Source organism: Thamnophis elegans, chromosome 2 (genome assembly GCF_009769535.1).
Source record: "Thamnophis elegans isolate rThaEle1 chromosome 2, rThaEle1.pri, whole genome shotgun sequence".
Classification (NCBI taxonomy): domain Eukaryota; kingdom Metazoa; phylum Chordata; class Lepidosauria; order Squamata; family Colubridae; genus Thamnophis; species Thamnophis elegans.
In genome coordinates, this window is record NC_045542.1 from 171,399,048 (window position 1) to 171,420,557 (window position 21,510).

A 21,510-nucleotide genomic window follows, 5' to 3' on the forward strand; every position below is an offset into this window, starting at 1 on the left:
GAAGGGTTATCCCCCTGTTCCGAGGGATCCGGGAACTATTGGCAATGTAGGTTGGATCCTAATGTTACTTGGGCACCAAGTGAATACTATAATTCAACCATAATGTGCCATACTTTGAGGCCCATTCAGAGACCATACCCAGAGCCCTATCCAGAGAGGACAAGGACTCGGGGTAAGCGGACACCCCTTGATTTTAGTTTGGACATGAAGTATGACATAACGAATGATCAGCTTCCGATCATGGTGAGGATATATTGTAAAATCATAGGGAATGTGAGACATGTGTGGTTGCTGCAATGGTGGTCAGGTGAAGAGAATTTGTCAAGTATGAAACCTCAGGTACTGAGCGAGACTCGGCACATGGGCCGAGAAATGATGAGAAATCTAGTTACTTGAAGGTCTGGATTACTCATTCTAATTACTCGGAATCATACCAGTGCCGAGCTGTGACACTTGGTAAGATTATAAGCAGAACGGCAAGAGTCTCATTGACTGCAGAAGGAAAAGGGATGGTGGTTCTGGAGCCACTCTTGCAACCAGGTAGGAACCTCCATCCTACTCCCGTTCTTCCAAAAGGTGGGAAGGATGGATTAGATGGGAAGGGACCTATAACCCCTGCCCCATTGGAATGCACTGCATGCCTAGTAGGAACAAGAGGAAATACTTTAAAGTTCAAAATGGGAAAACCTAAATCCTGTCAGAACTTCAATCTTCCGAATTGTACTTTTGGAAAGAGGCAACCCCGTCTCTATAGTCAATGTGAGGGATCTGAAGGGGTGGTATGTTATCTGCCTGCAACACCAGGGCTGGATGAGTGTGGCCCATGTCTTACCAAAGCTAAGGTGGGACCTCGTACCATTGTTACAATGATCTACCACACTCAGGCCCCAGTGGACTGCACCCCTCAGAAAAAGACATGTGTATCTAACGGTACCATGTATAACTATTGTATTCAGAAAAACCAGCTTGTGTGTTATCAACCAACCACTCCAGTTCGCATAAAAGTCAGTGTATGGGCCGGCCTGGCTCTACTTGACAACCCCAAGGAATCTCAGCTTTACCACCTCACCACAGTTACTGCTTTAAAACAAGGACAGAAGCCCATCACCGTATCATTTGGTGTATGTGCTGCAATGGATAGGGTGGCTTACAGAAGCTGTGGAAGTCAGGGATGGAGACAAACTTATTACCACAATCATAAGTATCTCTGTCCTCGATCCCATGTCTACTGCCAAGGATGTAAGAATCCAAGTCGGGATTTGTATTCTCCTTGTGCAGATCGCATGGATGAAAGAAACCCGTGCAGAGGATGGGATTGTGTTTGTCAACATACTGGAGGAGGTTATCCTACTTCTCCTCATCTGGGATGTCCATATATTTCCAATTTTCGCAGCCTCCAAAATTCAAACTCAGTTGCTTTTGAAGTGTCCCGTGATCACCCAGAGGAAGAAAGCTATGGGATAGGCATTGATGGGGATGGGGCTGACCCACTGGCATACATTACAATAAGGGTGGAAACTTTGAAGGAAGGGGAGGTAAAGTCATTAGGATGGTCTGTCTATGATAACCTTAGGAAGTTAGAGGAACCCCTTCCTCTTAGCCCTAAGGCTGTGAATTTGTTTGTAGAAATGGCTGAAGAAGTAGCAAAAGCCTTAACTGTTAAAAATTGCTTTGTTTGTGGAGGAACAAACATGGGAGAAAAGTGGCCATGGGAAGCTCTCGAAGCAACCCCAGAGGTATATAACAATATGACCCTCAAAGGCAACCTCGCTCAACGAACACAGCATACGGGTATTGTCTGGACCCTAACTACAAATTTGGTGGGCCACAGCTGTTTCTCTCGAAATGGATCATATCCTGTGGGTCATCTAATTTGTTTAGGGGAATGGGATGATACTTATACCAAGTGGTCATCACCATCAAATCTCTCTCAACCCACAAATTTGATCTCTCACTCTACCCTATCTAAAGGAGCCACAGTATTCATCTGACCCATGGGAAGCCCCTGAGAACATGTATTGGATTTGTGGTACACTTGCCTATGAAATTCTTCCTGCAGACTGGGCGGGATCCTGTGTTCTTGGATGGATAAAACCTTCTTTCTTTTTATTACCCATCCAATCACGACAGGTGCTAGGAGTTCCGGTATATGACTCAATCGATCCCATTCGTCAGAAAAGAGAGGTAAACACAGCCTTCTCTAACTTTCCTTGCAAGGAACTTACTGAATATGAGAAATCAGATACATGGAGTTCAGAGAGAATTGTATGCACGTATGGAAGAGCCACATGGGCTGAAGATGGATCCTGGGGATACCGCACCCCGATTTACATGATAAACAGGATCATGAGGTTACAGGCAGTGTTGGACCTGGCTGGGGAGAGAATTGACAAATCCTTGAATATTCTCTCCACTGCCACGGACAAACTTCGTACTGCAGTATACCAAAATCGATTGGCTCTTGATTACCTCCTCGCAAGAGAAGGGGGAGTATGTGGGAAGTTCAACTTATCAAATTGTTGCCTTCAAATTGATGAAACTGGGAGTGTTATTAAACAGCTGACCACGGAAATGAGACAGCTCACTCATTTCCCAGGACAAGAATGGAAAGGATTAAATCTTGCCTCATATTTTAGCTCTTGGTTGTCAAAATTGCCCGGATGGCAGGCTATCATTACTTTTATTGGTCTGATTGCAGCAGGATGTATAATCATCCCCTGCATTATGCCTCTTTTTGTTCGTGCTATCAGCAGTTCTTTATCTCTCATGGTGGAAAAACGGGCCACTGCCAAGGTCCTGACGCTGATGGGACACACAGGAGAGGAACATGAGTATGTGGGGCTCATAAGCAATAGGGAGCCTGATACTTATGAAACTCCACAATAATCTTAGGATTGGGTGAAGTTTCATCAGGGGGGAATGAAACAGCATGGGGTCCACCATTGAACCCCTAAAATACTTAATCAGGCTACTTGTCTAATTCTAAAACTCAAAAATCAAAACTTTGCTTATGCTCTTTCACCTAAAGAACAAGAACAAGGAACATACTTCTTTCTGCTTGAAACACAGGAAGCCAGCTTTTCGCAAGTAGGGGAAACTTAACCACAGTATCTTAGTCATAAGAGGCACAGCTCATGGAAAGGCAAAGTTCACCTTGTAAACAAGCTATAGGTTAACCATATTTTTAGCAATATATCTGGGTGGCGTTCTGACATTTTCCTTTTTCTGCATGAGTAACCAAGATTCACTTCTCTTTTAGTTTCACTTTACTTCCCTATTGTGGTTTGGGAATCCGGTATTGTAATTTTCCTTAAATATTTGTAATTCTACCCGAAATAACTTTGTGCTGACTTAGGTGAGAAGTTATGACCTGTATTAGTGCACGCCTATATGACGTCTATATGATTTGTAATAACCACTTCAAAGGTATAAAACCTCTGTCAAAATGTACCTAAGTCAGATCAGTTAGGTGCAAATCTACTGATCTCTTGAATGCATTCAATAATAAACCTTTCTGTTTCTGGAGAACAAGGGTATCGTCTCATACTTTTACGTAAGTAGAAAGGCAGACCCTGATTTTGCCATTACAAATGGGGGTTGCCCAGAACTGGATTTGCTTCTTGATGCAGGCTCTGATCAGAGCAGAAGAAAATTACACATCATTTTTTACCTGATTTAGCCTAAAATTGGACATATCTTCTTTGAAAGTACTTCATGCTTCTGCCTCGTAGGCAGTCTTCAATCAATCTCTATTACAATTTGTTTTTAGCAAGCCAAGAATCCTCCACCCACTTTTTAATCTTTGTCTCCTAGATGAAGAATTTTGCATATAGAATCATACCCCAGAAGGAAGGAACCTAAGGCGTCACCTAGTCTATAACCACCTCTTTGAGTATCCATTAAAGTATTCAGCCAGATGGGCCTGTCACTGTTCCTTTAGTATCTGATTTGAGATTCCGATTCTTTCTGGTCACTGTTTTCTTTCAAATCTCCGGATGGAACTTTTATTAGACAAAATGCCTCATTTGCCATAAAAAAAATTAGTCACATGAAACATTCAGATGATTCTGTCATCTACTAGAGATCACTTGATAATTTGTTATTGATCTTTCTGATCAATAACAAATGAAAAATATAAAACCAGGTGTTTTACTGTAGAAATTGGGGAGAGTGTATAGGGGTTCTCTATGTCAACCCCTCCTCCTAGTTCTGGAAGAGGATTGGGAATTGTTGACAGTGCAGAAATGAAAAAAAATAGTATTTTGTGTATTTAGAAGGATGATATCCAACTCATGGAGGGTCCCTCAAATGACTGAAATGGATTTGTGGATGTGAGTGTTTCGGGGTGGGGTGGGGGTAGGGAACCTTAAATTTCTCTTGCACAAAACTCAGGACTTTAATTGAACAAAGCCATGATCCTTGTGAAAGGATGCTTGGTTTAAAAAAAAAACCAAAGGAATATGCCTGAGATATCACTAAATGAAAATGGAAAATGTTATATGAAATTATTATGCTATCATCAATGAAAGACTGATATTTTGCAGGTTTTGTAGTCCACTGGGAAAAAATGTCCGGGGAAGTTACGGGCATATGCAAAGTTGTCCAATCCAGGGCATTTTTCCTGTGGCTTTATGCTGAGCCTCGGGAACTACAATAACTTCCTGATCATGAAATTATGTGTAGCCTTCTTTCTTAGAGCGGTAATACACATTAGCATGTGTTCTTTACAGGAGGAAAGCCCTGTTAGTCTCTGCTGGTAAAAAATATCAGACTGGTAATCATTTTCATGAAGTAAGCTGCGGTTCACAAATTTTAATAAAGTGTGGCAATCAGATACTTTCTGATTTCTGTACTTTGGGAATTCTAAGCAAGAGAAAATTTGAGTGCTCAGCATAACTGCTGCTCTTTTACTGGAGTAAACATAGACGTAGGCTAAGAGACAGTCTACCGGTAAGTATGTTTCATCAGGATCAACCAACTCTTGGGATGGGATTCTTTGCATCACTTGAAGCTAATTCTATGGATTGTTCCCTGAAGATCGCCCAATCTCAAACATGGAAAAATTGATAGATTAAAGTTCAAGTAGGCTCACATCTGGACACATATGGGTTCAAAATTCTCTCCCACAATACTCCAGCTGAAAAAAAAAAGCCCACGCTTTCCCTCGGTGCAATGGCTCACCTGTCAGGGCCACGTCCAGAGGCTCCTGCCAAGTCTTGTGCTTCACATGGCACTGATAGCGGCTCCTCTCTTTGGGGTCGATCCGGATGCTGAGCCAGTAGTGGTAGGTCCCATCCGCGTTGGGGGCCACAGACCCATAGAGCGTGTCCTCCACCCAGACCTGCCCATCCCTCCTCCAGGAAACATCGATCTTCCTGGGGTAGAAGCCATCCAGGCGGCAGACGTGCATCTCCATCCCATCCTCCACCTCCATCCTGCTGCTCACTGTCACCACAGGGGGTTCTGCAGAAATAGCATACCCAGAATTAATCCTGAGACCCTCCAGACCCTGAAAAATGGATAAGAAACTTGGAGCGGCAGGAAAATCTCCCACTATTTCCCACTCCAAACCTGCAGCAACTCCAGGAGTTTTAAGAAATGCTCCAAATCTGCAAAATACTCAACCTCAAGAACTCCTGATTTTGAGTCCATCTCAGGGACCCAGTCTGAAAAATCCCCACAGCAAATTGTTGATCCAAGGAAATTCTGCTTAGGCTTCTATGAACTCTGGTCTTAGCTCCTTTCCTTCAAGGGGAGTGGAATTGGTTTCGCTGAAGAACCCTAAATAGCCTGTTGACTCATCGTGGGTTGTGAATAGGACACTCTTAAGTGCTTAAGAATCTCCATAGACAACTTAAGTAGTTAAATGGTATTCTCAGAGACACTCATCAAGCAATTTTTTTTTTCCATTAACTCAGCAAATTTTTTGCGCACACTGAACCAGCAGTAATGGTGGCAGCAACCAACCAGGGACCCAAAGGGACCAATCACAGACAGGAAATCAGGTCAGAAAGTCCAGCCTGGATCCAGATGCTCACCTGTTCTTAACAATGTATCATTCCCATAGGATAGGTACTTCTCCAGCCAGCCAAGCCATTCCTCATTGCATAAACAGCTACGACCTATGAAATTCCTATTATACTCCCAAAGCCAACTCTTTCTTTTCCTCTCAATTCCTTGGAGAGCATAGTCTTCCACGATCTGAGTCATATCAACACCTGAAAGGACAGTATTATGGTTTGGGAAGTCCTCGGGACAGACAGACATCTCTGTCTCTGCAAGAACTTTGATTCAGAAGGAAGCCAGCGAGAAAATGGTGAAGTAACTGGAAAAATGAAAAAATTATGTTTTTCCCATGAAGTCCTCAGGTCTCTTTGGATGAAGCCTTGAACCATCCCTCTCCCAAATTCCAAAATCACACTGCTTCCCTCCCAGGTTTTCCTCCATCTTCTTCCTCCACAAAGGCTTTTTCTTAGCAAAGGAAGAACAGGCAGTGCCACCTTGCTTCAGATTTGCATCTGGAAGCTCAACATGGAGTCAAAGGCTGGAAGGTGGGTGAGGAGAACTCAAATACCATGGAAAGCCCCCCACAAGAGAGGCCACTCAGAAGTTTTTTTTCTCAGGAAAAGTCCCACTCCTCCTTCCCCTACTCTGATCATAGGGGTGTGATGGCTCAGCAGTTAAAGTCAGCTGGAAAGTTGACACTCCTGGTTCGAGACCCGAGTGCTGCGCAATGGGATGAACTCCCATTCCTTGCCTTAGTTCCAGCCCACATAGCAGTTTGAAAACATGTAAATGCGAGTAGATAAATAGGCACTATTTTGGAGAGAAGGTAACAATATCTTTGTGCTTTGGTGTATAGCTATACTGGCCACATGACCATGGGAATGGTCTTTGGACAATGCTGGCTCCCTTGGCTAAAAAACGGAGATGAGCACTGTGGCCTAGAGGCAGATATGCTTGGACAGGGAAACCTTTATTTAACCCTCATCATATCCCTTACGAGATTTTTCTCTCAATCAAACTGGTGCTGTTGGGTGTCAATGTGGATAGTTATTATAAAATTATAATAGTTTTTGAAGCAATAAACATATTTTTAAAATAACCTTTTTAAAAAAATTAGGAAACAGCCCTGGGAGGGACCCAATTTCTCCCCTCTTCTGCTAGTGGGGGTGGCACATGGGGCAGGAGGAAGTAACCAATACATTTCTCACCTTGCTCCTCATTGTAGTGCTGCAGATCTGATCTCCACCTCACCTCTTTGTCACGTGATATCTGGGTCTGAATCTGCCAGTATTGGGGATCGTCCTTCCCCAACTTCTCCAACCAGGAGACTCGAGGCTGCACTTTCTTGATGTTGCTGTCATAGTAACTGAACAGTTGATCATTCACATAACCCAGACATACATAGTGGGGCTGTCCCTGGCTGGGGTCTATGATAACGATGTGTAAATACTGGAGGGTATAGGAGTAGTAGTCTGGAAGGGATGCAGAGAGACAAAATTAGGCAGCTTCTACTGGGGACCAATCTCCCAGGAATTAAAACATGAAAATTGTATAAGGTGAACTTTATTCTGGATCCTGGGATATTTTTATGGCATCTGGCAAACACCATAATTGTGCTGAGTAATTCATCTCCAGTTGACAATCTATATACAGTATCAATCCTGGTTTGTGATGTCTCGTCAAGCCAGTGGGCCAGATCCCAAAGAGGTTCCCAGCCTTGTAAGAACAAAGAACAGTCAAAATACTCCTCAGCCAACTTGCAGGAACAAAGATCAGGACTCACCATATAATCAGCAACTCTCAGTGTAAAATACTAGATAAGAGCTTCTCAGTCTCAACCACTTGGACTTCAATTCCCAGAATTCCTCCTCACCCCCAGAAACCCCTGGGTTCTCCCCGCCTCCTGCTCAGTTCCTGTGGTCACTACAGATAAGTTAAGTTCACTCAGTAAATGGGCCTGAGGCTGCTGGGAACAAGGAGAGGCATACCGAGGATCCTGAACACCAGTGAAGACGGGACCAAAAAAACCTTTGCAGGCACAGGAAGTTCCACAGGAAGAGAGTTCCAAGAAGGAAAGTCTGGCCCTCCTTTAGTGCTGCGTTTGCAGTTCAACTGAAGAGACCCAGATTGGGATCGAGAACGGACTGGCCTGGTGCTGATGTGCAGCTGGATTAATGTGGCAAGTTGGCCAGGAGATCCAGGTGTGCTCATCATCAACCAGGAAAAAAAAGGTGGGGGAGAGAAGATTTGATTTTGGCAAATTGAACCTTTGCTTTTTTAAAAAAAACATTTTTTTTCTGTCAGGTACCCAAATATCTTTCTTTTTAAATTATCTAGACTATTTTCATGGCGTCACCCCCAGAACTGTTTGTAAAATGCCGGTCGCCTCTTTAAAGTGCAAAAAGATTCTTTGTTAACTTTTCTGAAATTAAAAAGAACAAAAAGTATAGCTGTTGGCAAGATGGTAAAACATGTATTTTTTTTATTCATTACATTGTTTATATGTTGCTTTATTATGAAGAATCTGTAATAAAATGGAAACACCCAACCCAACTGCCGGATGGGTATAATGTAGCACCGTTTGGGCAGTGAGATTTTTGGGTATCCCAAAGACCTCCCTTGGGGCTGACTCCAATATCTGTGTGACATCTGTTCTCTGAGGGGCTCTGAGAAAGCTTCAACAGTGAGCCTACCCATCTCTGTTAGATGTCACAAAGTGGACAGACTCAATCTGAGGAGATCTCCAGGCCTTGAGCCATGTGGGACATTCAAAGAGACAACCATCACTTTGGATCATATCCAGAAGCTGGCAAGCAGCCAGAAAAGTTCTGTCCCTAATGATGTTACACACAAGCAAACCTAGATTCATTCAAAACTATCCAGGCCAATGCCTGATAAACCAGCTCTGATACTTCCAGTCTTCAAGGACAGCCCCAAGTAGAGCAAATTGCAGTAGTCAACAGCCTGGTGATAAGAACAGGCAGGACAAGAAGAAAAACTTTATTTTACATAAATGATGTACCAAATGCAATTGCGCAGTGTCTAGATATACAGCTATATGTAGGGCTGAGCCTTGGAATGAGATCAGTGAGGGACTAAACCCTCAAAATCTATCAGTGATCTGCTCCTGCTTTGCCCCACTTACTGGCTGTTCGAATGTTCTCTTCACTAGATACACATTATTTTCATTTTTTTGAATTGGCTTAAAATATGTTTGAGAAATATGAATATTTTCCAGATATGGATCATTGGTGACATAACATATAAGTGGAGATGATACATGTGGTCCTCGATTTATGACCACAATTGAGCCCAAAATTTCTATTGCTAAGTGAGACCATTCTTAAGTGAGTTTGCCCCATTTTACAACCTTTCTTGACACAGTTGTTAAGTGAATCACTGCAGTTGTTAAGTTACTAACCAGGTTGTTAAATGAATCTGGCTTCCCCATTGACTTGCTTGTCAGAAGGTTATAAAAGCGGATCACATGACCCCAAGACATTGCAACCATCATAAATATCAGTCGGTTGTCAAACATCTGAATTTTGATCATATGATCATGGGGCTGCTGCAATGGTCGCAAGTGTGAAAAATGTTCCTAAGTCATTTTTTTCAGTGCGGTTGTAACTTTGAACGGTCACTTAATGAATGGTTGTAAATCGAGGACTATCTTCACAGAAAAAGATAAAAACCAAAGAAGTGAAAGCAATTCTAGGCTGCTGATGTTGCTGCTACTTCTTACAGCACAAGGTTTGAGAAATTAAATTCAACTGGTTTTACATTGCAGACAACATTTCCTCCTGTGGAACTCATGGACAGAACTTGTTGGTTTTTTTAAAAAAAAAATCTTGTAATTGTTAATTGAGCACTGAAATACCTTTGGAAGAACCTTCTCTTGGCAAGCAGCAACTAAAAAGAATATGAAATCATGCTAAATATACGACATGATCTCCATTTACAACTTTTGTTTACAACTTAAAGCAATCATACATTAATAAGCAAAATTATAAAAAAGTTAATTCTGCAAGCTGCCCTACATTGGGGGTTTCTGGGATAGAAGAAGGAGCTTCTTGGGAGAAAAATCCTTGCCTGTGCCAGAAGCCCTGAGGAGCTGAGGGTTGAGGACAAAATGACAATCAAGAGAGGCAATTCTTTATCAAGATAATTAAAGGTGTGCTTCCCTATAAGACTCTTATCCTGTTGCATTCACAATCTTAATCCGATCACACAAGTGCACCAATCTCCACGTCTACTAATACACGGAACTGATGGAAGAAATAGTGGGGTTTTTCCCCCAGCACCAGAAGCCAGAAAGAGCAACAAAGGCGGAAAATGCGATTCAAAGGGTATGCAAAAGCAGCCACGGAGTTTGTGAGTGGACATGGTCATGTCCAAGCGTTGCCATCCCACAACCTCCACTTTGGGACAGACAGAATTGCGGAGGTAAACTTGACTGACATCTGGAGGGGCCATCTTGTCCTGCTCCTAGAAAGGCTCGAGGTCATGGGGAGTGTGAGAGAGAATGGGAGCAGAGAGGGCGACAGACATACATACAAAGAGACATTGAGCCAGCCAGCCAGACAGACAGAGATTCCCTGGGTGGATTCCCACCAGTAGAAAAAGGGGTTGAACCGCTTACATCTTGGAAGGGACTCACCGAGGCACATGTGCTGCAGAGCGACCACCTCCACCACCAGGAGCAAAAAGGGCGCAGAGCGCAGAGCCATCCTGTCCGCAATCCTCCACCTGCGCCGCACTCTCCTAAAATCGCAGGAAAAATAGCGCAAAAAACCAGAGAGAGCCGGCGATTGGCCAAGCTCAACCAGTAAGGGCGGGGGGAACCGTTCCCACTACGTCTCTGGTTGCTAGGCACACAACCGGGCAAAACTTGTGAGAAAAACTGGAAAAGGGGAAGCGAAAATTTCAACCGAGTCACGCACGCAACGTCTCATTCCAAGAATTCTTGGTCGTGGGGGAAGGGACAGATCTGCGGGCGGCAAAACAGCGTGAGAGTTATCTGGGCGCAAGTGGGGGTGGCGTCCCTTTCAGACTTCATACAGTCCCTCGCAGCCTTTGATCAGGTTGAGATCAGAAACCCTCAATGATCTTCGCTCTGGAGGAAAACGCCCAAAGGCACTTGGGGGACCTTCAAGGCGAAGACGCCTTTTTCTATGGGAAAAGGTCTGGGATGCCAACCGCAGACAATGCATTAATTCCCCCTTTCCCTTTATTCTCCAGCGAAGGTCTGAATCTTCAGGAAGCTTCAAAGCTCTTCAGTTTTCCTGCAATAAACTAAGTTGGCTTTGTGGCTCTTCTGGGGAATCCTTGGACTGAAAATAATACATTCCTCTTTGGATCGTTCTTATTATGATGGTCAAATTTAGTCAATAAAGAAGGGATAATGGAGCTTTTACATTTCCCATGATGAGCAAAGTATGAGTAAGAAGCAATGTTTTTTTCAGGGCTTGAACCATCGCTTGCTGTGATCAGCCTTCCACTGAGCATGCACAGAGTGAACATAAGGCCGTGCCTGTGGAGAAGAAGAGGGACCTTCGCCGCCCTTCATCCCTGTATTTCTCCTGATGAAGAGGGCTTGGGCCATTAGGGGAACCCTCCAATTGCTGGTGATCTCTGGAAAGTGTCTGTTTGTAGGGTGAGCCTCACTTCAGATTATCTAATTTCTTTCTGGGTTCACAGCAGGAGTAACTTTGTCTCTTTTCAGAGCCTGGTTAAAGTGCAGCATCTTGTGCAAACAAGAGATTCACACACGAAGTACTGGATGGACAAGTATGGACATGAAAACACATGGACACCATCCATATTTGCCAGGGCATCTGCTGAGCATCTTTACATTTTAAAGACTTCAGTATCATGTTTATTATGGTGTTCTTGTCAGATGTGGTGGTTGCTGGTAAGAACCAGGGCTGTCCTTCCGCAAGCTAAGAGCCTTTGGTTAAGTTCCAATTCCAGAGGGTCAATACATTCCTCTCACAACAGTCCTGTAAAGTAGGCCAGTTGGTTGATAGTGACTGAAGCCTTCCGCTGGACAAAACAGGTAAGTAATAATTTGCCTGGAAGTTCCTCCAAGGCAGCCACGCCCCAACTGACGACCTCTGCACAAGTGTGGTGCTTTGGGGAGGCCAAGAGCCAGATCCTTTGTCTCTCCCAAGGATTCTTCACCTTAGGTTTCACCTTTGAGGTCCGTTCAACTGAATATCAGGCACTGATAGAAAAGCTATTTCAACTGTTTCAAAACTCCCAATGTATTTGAAACACTGGAGTTCCTGTTTGCACAAACATACCCTTTGTTTGGGAATTGATACATTTAATTTCCTAAAACCAGGGACATAGGGGAGGGTGTTTTTGACACAGGTAAAAAGGATGCCTTATTTTTAATCCGAACAGAACAGAATAACAGAGTTGGAAGGGACCTTGTAGGTCATCTAGTCCAACCCCCCTGCTCAAGCAGGAGACCCGACCATTTCTGACAGATGGTTGTCCAGTCTCTTGAAAGCTTCCACTGATGAAGCACCCACAACGTCCAAAGGCAAGCCGGTCCATGGATTGATTGTTCTCACTATCATAAAATTTCTCCTTATTTCTAGGTTGAATCTCTCCTTGATCTGGCCTTTGGGTGCTTTGGAAAAATAGGTTGTCTCCCTCCTCTCTTTGGCAGCCCCTCATATATTTGAACACTGATACTATGTCTTCCCTTCATTAGAGTAGCTATGCCCCGTTCCTAAAGCGGTTCTTCATATGTTTTAGCCTCCAGTCCCCTATTAATCTTTGTTGCTCTTCTCTGCACTCTTTCTAGTCTCTCAACATCTTTTTTTATAGTGGGTTGACTAATCCCCACCTCCCAGTTAGAGATTTTATAATCTCGGTTAGCTTTCTGCCATGTCAGTTTAAGATTTCCCTCCAAACCTTTTCCTGCCATCAGGCATGGGGACCCCAGGGAGACTGGTGAATTGTTAAGGTGGAATTATTATCAACATCTCTTTGCCTAACATATCATCTTTCTAAAAACATTTAAAAGTTTTTAGCTTTGCTGCATGTTGCTCAGAGTAACTTGTGATATGGGCAGCTATTGTTGACAAATAACAAAAAAGAACTAAATCGGGTGATTTCCAAAAATGAAGTGAAAGTGTTTGTTTTCAGCTGAAAAAAGCAACTCCTATCCCCCACCCAACGAAAAGCAAAGGGAGGACTTGAAAACATTCTGGATTGGAAGAGCAGCTTCTTGGGGAAGGATCAAGGGGGAGAAGACTCTGGCCAGAAGCTGTACTGGTCTCCAAAATGGGAACTAGTTGTGTGTGTGTGTGGGGGGGGGGGGGGTTGTCCCCAATTCAGCCCCCTCCTTTTTCCAAGTTTGTTTATCTTTTCTGAGACTGGAGAGATTTTCTGAATACTCTCCCAAACTGGGGTGTTTCCTAGGGGAGGGGAGGAGAGGTCAGGTTATGAAACCTTTGCCCCAGACCCTCCCAGGTGCCCATCTTCAAACAGAAGTCCAGGATGGGGGGACAACATGTTTATTAGCGAGGGTCTAAAAGCATCAAAAGGCAGTTGCAATAACTTCTTTTGTCTGGATAAAAGGGGGCAATTTGCAAGAGCTTCTGGCCAGGGGCCCCATCTGGATTGTACTGCAATGCCTACTGCTGCCTGTGGAGACCAAAGCACTTCTTTCTCCTGCCTGATATCCCCTAAAAGGAGCATCTCACTCCCAAAAGGGTCAAATTCCCCTCCCTGTCTCAGAGCTGCTTTCTCTGCAGTCTGAGCGTTTTCCCAAGAGGCCAATTATCTGCAAGGAGCAGCCTCCAGATGTGGAGGATAGGCCAGAGGTCCTGCTAACAGGGGATGATGGGAATTGAAGTCCAGTGCGCTTGGAGGGTTTCACGTTCAGCTGAGACATAATTAAAATGTTAAAAAAATGTCTCAGTTACTATATTTTATTTAATAGCTGGAGCAGTGAAGGGTTGGGCAATGAGTAAGAACACACAGTTGTAGGCAGTTGGTTGAAGCAAGCTGGGCACTGCATGAGGCAATCTAAGCTGTGATTGGTTGCTGTGAGTGTAAAGGGGGAGGTGCCTCGTTTCCCGCCTTTTTTCCTCTTGAGTAGTGGGGGAGGGGTCTCTTTGATTTACCTCATGAGGTTCCTGCTGTGTTGATTTACCTGACGATGCTGTTGCTTGCCTGTCTTGTTTGCTGTGTATATAGTTGTAATATATATATTTATACAAATCAACAAATTTATGTCAGCATCTCTGACTCCATTTAGACACCAGCTGTACAATTTCCTGACAATCTCTTGGCGGGCAATTTGTGGAATGTTTTCATGTGAGAGCATAAAAACTCTTTTTGTTATTTTCAGCCTTTTCAAAATTAACATTTTAAAATAAATTTTTAAAAGAAAAGACTGGATGGTCACTTTTCCGGAATGGTATAAGGCAGTGATGGCGAACCTATGACACGCGTGTCAGTGCTGACACGCGTAGCCATTTGGGGTGACACGCACAGGATTTCATGCGATTCATCCTCGGCTCCTGCACGGCCGCCGAGGATGAAAGAATCTGTGCTGGAGGAACAGGGGGTGTGTGGGACGTGTGATCTCCCCCGCCCACACTCACTTACTGTATCACCGCCGCCCCTTTCTGAGCGCAGGGGCTGCTGGTAAGGCGTGCGTGCAGTGTGAGGGAGGACCCGCAGGAGAGGAGCGCGGGAATAGTGCCCTCATCAACATGCCGCTCCGGCCCGCCCCCGCTATGAATATTCATATTCTTCGCCCTCGTGTCACTAGGAATATTCATAGCAGGGGTGGGCTGGAGCGGCATGTTGATGAGGACGTGGAGCTGGAAGCAGCCGACTCCACAGCCCTGGTTCACGGCACCCCAAACAAGTTCAATAATATCAAGGGCAACATACGAAATCGACTGATGAACAAAGAAGTTACTAAGCAGGTAGGTTAAATAATTTGTTTTTGGTTTATTAAATACAATTATATATTGCAATTATACATTTTTGTAGTTTAAACTATAAATTGCGCAAAATTATGTTTTTGTCGAAGTGACACACAACGCGAGTTATCCTCGATTTTTTGCCGATTTTTGACACACCACGCCAAAAAGGTTGCCCATCACTGGTATAAGGTCTCCTGCTTGAGCAGGGGGTTGGACTAGAAGACCTCCATGGTCCCTTCCAACTCTATTATGCTGAAGTTCTGAATTTCTCATCATTAAGTTGCCAAGGCTGAGAAACACCTTGCTAGGATCTTAATTTTCCCAGCCATCTGAGTCCCTGAGTACAGCAGCACATAAATATACATTATTATTACTTGCAAAACTAGAGGACCTAGCCCCCTCCCCCTCCCCCATTTTCAGAGGAGAGGAAATGTGAAATTTCATGGGAATTTTGTCGTCTTCTTTTAACTCCCTCCAACAATTTTTCATAGACAGACTGAGGGCCATAATTTGCTTGTAGATTCTGCCTTGGTACATTCTCTCGCATAAGCCACTGAGTCAGAAGATCATTTGAAAGGCAATTTATTACACTTTAATAAACAGCCGTCTCTCTATGAAAGTAGAGAGGAAGCCCAATAGAAAAACTTACATTTCCTTTTATAGTTTGTACAAACAGTTGATTTTGTGCAAAGGAACAAAAAGGAGGAATAAGAAGGGAACAAAAGTATGAAAACTTGAAGGAAAAGGAGACTTTAGTCAAGAGAAGCAAAAAAGAAACAGCAGTTTTACCAATGCCGCTTTTTAATGTGGGCCCATTTCTCCAATCCTTTACTATTTAGATGCTGATGTAAAATAACTTGTCCTATCAGTAAATAGTAAAAAAAAAAAAAAAACACCACATATTTACCCCTTTCATATTTAAGATATTAATCTATGTAGTGAACTATCATAAAAGGGGTGACGATATCAATTGAAATATTCTTAATGGGTTTAAAGATAGTCCTTGACCACAATTCGGACTAGAATGTCCGTCATTGAGTGAAGCAGTCATTGTGAGATGCTCATGTGCCTGCTTTGTTTAATGACTAAAATCCTGGCACTTCCAAATGCAGTCCTTAAGTAATCTCCCAGTTCATTGAGTGGGTAGAGTGAAAAAGTTGACACATCAGCTCAGCTTCCCTCCATGCATGGAAGGGAAATCCCCCAGCAGGCTGCAGGAATGGAGTTACAGATCTGAAGGATTTCAACCCTCCTCCGCAGGCAGTTCTTTCAATCAGTTCCCAGGAGATGAGAGGGAGTCCTCTTGGCAGGTCGCAGCAGCTTGCAACATTTTCTGCCTGGTTCCCCATTGATTCTAGGGGGAAGCCAGCAGATACGTTTGCATATGGTGATCATACGAGGGGGGGGGTGCAATTGGCAACTGATCATGAATACAAGAGAGTTGCAAGCATCATGACCATTAGACAACGGATGGAGAACCTATGGCATGTGTGCCACTGGTGGCACACAGAGCCATTTGTTGGGGCATGCGAGGCATTTCCCTGTCAGCTCCAGTGTGCATGCGTGCCCTGGCCAGCTGACTTTCGCCTTTATTAAGGCCATTTTTCGCCCTCCAGAGCCTTGTAGCCTCCGGAGCGTGAAAAACTGGCCCTACGGGCAAACGGAAAGTTCAGGAACGGACTTCCAGTTTACTCGTAGGGACGTTTTTCGCCCACCGGAGCCTTCTGGAAAGGCTCCTGAAAGCTCCAGAGGGTGAAAAGTGGCCCTACAGGCAAACTGGAAGTCACAGTTCCCAAACTTCCGGGTTGCCCATAGGGCCGTTTTTTTGTGCTCCAGGTACAAATGGCTCCACATGCCATCTGTGGCACACGTGCCATAGGTTCGCCATCCCGGATATAGGTGGTACCTGGATCAATAGTAGTAACTATGAAGCTGGGAAGCTCCTGAAGCCTCTGGAGGGTCTCTGGGGAAAGCTGTTTTCACCTTCCTCAGGCTCCTAGAAAGCCTCTCGAGCCTGGGGAGGGTGAAAAAAGTGTGCCAAAAGCTGGGGAGTGCTGTTAATGCACACATGCATTGGGGGGGTGTCATGTGTGCATGCCCGCTGGGGTTGCACGCATAGCGTTATGAGTGTGGGCACGCCCGTGCATGGCCCCTCGGTGCTCCCCCTGTTTTTGGCACATGATCCAAAAAACATTAGCCATCACTGACCTATATTATACCTGTGCATTTGGTTTTTCTTGCCTAAATGTAGAACCTTACATTTTTCACCATTGAATTTCATTTTGTTAGATGGCCCCTAATGTTCAAGTCTGGCAAGGTCCTCTTGTATCTTAAGTCTATCTTCTCCCCTTTTTCATTCTTCCATCTGCCAAGCATTCCTAGAAGATGCAAAAATGGTCTTCTTCATACAGAAGCAGCTCCCTGCAGCTTATGCCAGCAAGAACTGCGATTTCCTGGAAAAGAAAGAAAAGAAAATGGAGATGTCAGTCTCTTAACTGGATGGAAAGAGATGAAGAAACTCTTTCTGACTCTAGATTCCTCTTTCCTTCCTTCACCTACAAACTAAAACACACAAACACACCCAAAGCGTTTGAACCAAACAATGTCCCAAGAGCCATAGAAATGAATTCTTAACATTGAGAGACCTCCACAAAGAGAAATAGTCCAACAATTCTTCAGTCAGAAGCACAGCCAGTGTGAAAATACAGATGGTTGCAAAGTTTTCCCAATCAGTTCATATTTGGAGAGCCTTGTGGTGGGAGACCAAGATGAGATCCAGCAAAGCTCCTTTTCTCTCAAAATGCCTCCTTTTGATAACTACCTTTACGGAGCTTCCTGACCATGTTATGTCCAAGCCTTTCCCATCCGCATTCTTTGAAAGCAGAGCAGCTTCTCAGACAGAAGGATCCTCCAGACAGCTGAGTCGCCTCACCGTTTTGAAAATTCCTTGAATCAGACGTTTCTCCTTGGGGGGTCTCCATTCCCTAGAACAGCTTGGCTGTAATGTAAAGGGAGCCCACCTTTCTCAGCTTAGTTCTTGGGAGGAAGACAGAGATAGCACAACTCTGCAGCTTCAGGAGCTGCTTTTGTGTTTGGACGGACACACACAAATGCACCTGATGCTACCTCTGATCCCAGCTGGAGCTAACAGGTAAAGATCACAAATCATCCACCTGATCATGAGGCAGGAGGAAGAAGACGAGTCAAAAGATAAGTACGTCCCCTGGGTATAGCAGCCCCCAGACTCTATATTCTAAATCAGTAACATGTACACAATATGCACTTTGATTAACTTTGATTTCTTACTTCCTCAAAGTTGTTACAAATCTTACTGGAACAGTGTGGCAAGATGCTGTAAAGGAAGGGCACAGGAAGCCAAGCATGGGTGTAAGACAGAACAAGGGTGAAACTCCAAAAACAGCTTAAGAAATCTAGGAATAAGATCTTCACTTTTTGTATTTTTTCCTATGTGCTTCTCTTTCTGTAAGATTCCAAAATGTACTTTTCTGTTTTAGTAAAATGTTTACGTCTTGTGTGGGAAGAAGAGAAACGCCTTAAAACAACTTAGTTTGAAGTATGGTATAAAAATCAATGTCCTGGGTGGATCCCGGGGAGTTCAGATTTTGGTGTGTGAACCCGCTGAACTCGATGCATCAATAAACCTGTTTCTCTTGCACCTTCGTGGTCTCACATCCCGTTTTTATTGAGCATTGTGGCCAAAGCCTCAACCTGCTGCAACAATACTGCCTGGCAGAGTTAAAGCTGAGTCAAGACTGAGGTGCCCCAAAGAGGCCAGGTGTAAGATGCTCCCCAAAAGGGCTGTGAAAACGCAGGAGAAGGAAGCCCAGAAGAAGCTCCCTAAAGCGAGAGATTTGGGAGGATTTCTCTATCTTCTTTCAATCAACCCCCCCAAAAGGATACTTACTCAAGAACATCAAAGTCCCAACAATCACACAGACCATGACAAGACCAGCCACAACGCAGCCGATGATGAGGCCCAGGTTGGATTCTGGGACTGAATTGGGAAAAAAGAACAGATCATTGAAGGAGAACCCCAAACAACCATCCCAATAAAAAGATTTAATTCAGCCAAAGGAACAGAAATTCCTCAAACTAAAAAGTCTAAGGAGCTCCTCTTCGTGTCCCTCTAACTGTAGCATAAAGACGCCCCACTAGCAATTCTTTCAATAGGACCCTGATCATAAAACAATGTGTATGCTTCTTTCTTAGAGCAGCAATTTGTTATTTATAGGGACAGAGGCTAAGAGAGGATCTAAGGGGATTTCATCAGGATTGGTCAGCAGTTGTGATGGGATTTGTTGCTTCCTTTACATCACCACAATCCAATTCTATGAACTGTTGCCTGAAGGTCCACCAACCTCATACATGGGGAAAACTCAAGTTCTAAATCATTTAGAACTCAACATCTGGATACAGCTGGGGTCAGATTTCTCCCCCACCAACCTCCACCCTCCCAAAGAGCCCAGCCTTTCCCTCCCTGTAGCCTCTCACCCGCCAGGGCCAGGGCCAGAGGCTCCTGCAGGCCATCATGCTCCACATAGCACTCATAGCATCCCCTCTCTTTGGGGTTGATCCGGATGCTGAGCCAGTAGTGGTAGGTCCCATCCGCATTGGGGGCCACAGACCCATGGAGGGTGTTCTTCAGCCAGATGTCCTCATTCCGTCTCCAGGAGGCATTGATTTCCCTGGGGTAGAAGCCGTATATCTGGCAGATGTGCATCTCCATCCCATCCTCCACCTCCGTCCTGCTGTTCACTGTCACCACTGGGGTCTCTGCAGAAAAGGCATCCCCGGAATTAACTTTGAGCCCCTCCAGAGCCTGACGGGCAGAAAAATCTCCCACTTCTTGATTTTAACTCAAGTATTTAACCCTCTATAAGTGCAGTGCCTCCAAGAATTTTAGGAAATGCTCAAATGTTTGACAAAAATGGAAAGAATGCCCAAGAAACAGTGGCGGATTTATAAATTTATCACATTGACATATCCCATATGGAATTGTCCAGTAGCGAGTTTTCCCACAGCAAATATCCCCAATTGGTCCCATTGCCTCATTGAGGGCTGTGAAGAGGACACTCCTAAGTGCTTTTGCTGCCTGATACACACAGACACCCGCTAGGCAGAGGCTGCATTTCCTGGTCCATTGAATTGCTTCCTGTGTCCGGGAAACCTGCTGGAGGGGGAGGGGAAGAATTCCCACCCAAGTATCCAGGCAGCAGATCCAGGACTCAAAGGGGCAGAATCAGATCAGGAAGGAGGAAAGTCCAGCCTAGATCAGATACTCACCTGTCCTCATCAGCGTCTCATTCCTATAAAACAGGCACTTCTCTAGCAACTCAATGCAGACTTCCATCTTGGGATGAACAGGCGCACGGAAGGTGTATGCACCTTTCAAATTAGGAGCCGTCTTTATGTAAATCTCTCTTTCGCTCCCATTTCCCCAGAGTTCACAGCCTGCGATGAGCTGTTCCGTATGAAGATCTGAAAGGGGGACAGGATTAGATTTGAGGAATCCTCCGAAGAGACAGACATCTCCCTTCTTGCAGGGATTTTGATTCAGGAGGGAGTCAGCAAGAAAAGGGACAAATAACAATTGTAAAATAACATTTTCCCCCATGAAGCTACTCAGTCCCTTTGGATGAGACATTGAGTTTCCCTATTCACCCTAAAAAAAACCATCACACTTTGAAGGTCTCCAGATATCTCCCACTCCCGTTTCCTCCCTCTTCTCCCTCCCCCAGTGGCTCCTTCTGGGCCAAAGGAGAAGAACCAGCGCTGTTTTTGTCTTGGATCCACAGAGCCTCAAATCGTCTTTCTAGAGGCTCAGTGCAGAGACAAATGGCCAGTGGGTTGAGGGGAAGAGGCGATCCCCAAACTCCATTTCAAACCCTCAAGAGAGGCTCCTTAGAAGCAAAGATATTTGCGACTTCCTGGGAGGAGCAGCCTAAATGTTGGGGGTGTGGTTCTCTCGATGCTACATATTATCATATATGGTGGACCTGCCAAAAGGTTAAGGCATTCTGGATAAAAATATGGTGGGTTATGCAAAATATTTTTAAAAGAAGGATAAAGTTTATTCCTCAGTTATTTTTACTAGGTATATGTACTGACTTTACAGTGGTAGAGACTAACTTGATTCTGCACCTAATAACGGCAGCAAGACTGTTGGTGGCGCAATACTGGAAGAAGGAAGACTTGCCTACAATCCAAGAATGGACATTGAAAGTCACAAACTTAGCCGAGATGGCTAAAATATCGGCATATCTTAAAGATCACTCAAATGAGAGATATAAACGAGACTGGAAAAAATGGATTGACTATATACAAAATAAATACGGGACCAAGAAATTCCAGTTAGCCTATGCTTAAGATCAGAAATGATTTAAACTGTTAAAAGTTAGTTCAGTAAGAAGAAGCTAAGGTCAATGTAGAATGTCATTAATTTCTTTATTTCTTTTTTCTCAATAGATTTTAGACTGTGTTAGTTAAAAATCCATACCGCGTACGGGTTCTGGGAAGTCGGGGGGGGGGA

The 21,510-nt window shown here is 44.2% G+C and overlaps 3 protein-coding genes across 7 annotated transcripts in view; all 3 read right to left on the minus strand.

The window, feature by feature from the left end:
• The window catches only part of LOC116503386 (H-2 class I histocompatibility antigen, Q9 alpha chain-like), a 504,076-nt gene that overhangs the window by 397,337 nt on the left and 85,229 nt on the right, over positions 1-21,510 (minus strand). The window lies entirely within an intron of this gene.
• LOC116503420 (major histocompatibility complex class I-related gene protein-like) overlaps positions 1-21,510 on the minus strand; it is a 465,627-nt gene that overhangs the window by 326,586 nt on the left and 117,531 nt on the right. The window lies entirely within an intron of this gene.
• Positions 1-21,510, minus strand: part of LOC116503409 (H-2 class I histocompatibility antigen, Q9 alpha chain-like) — a 105,866-nt gene that overhangs the window by 78,214 nt on the left and 6,142 nt on the right. The window contains exons 3-5 of one of the 2 annotated variants that reach the window (XM_032209811.1): positions 20,265-20,459; positions 19,473-19,754; positions 18,251-18,975 (exon numbers count right to left, since the gene is read on the minus strand). The exons of the other annotated variant lie outside the window; for it this stretch is intronic. Coding sequence (XP_032065702.1) covers positions 18,857-18,975; positions 19,473-19,754; positions 20,265-20,459 — 596 coding nt within the window. The 3' untranslated portion in view covers positions 18,251-18,856. Of the gene's footprint in view, positions 1-18,250; positions 18,976-19,472; positions 19,755-20,264; positions 20,460-21,510 lie in introns of those variants that run through there. 2 annotated transcript variants of the gene reach the window in all.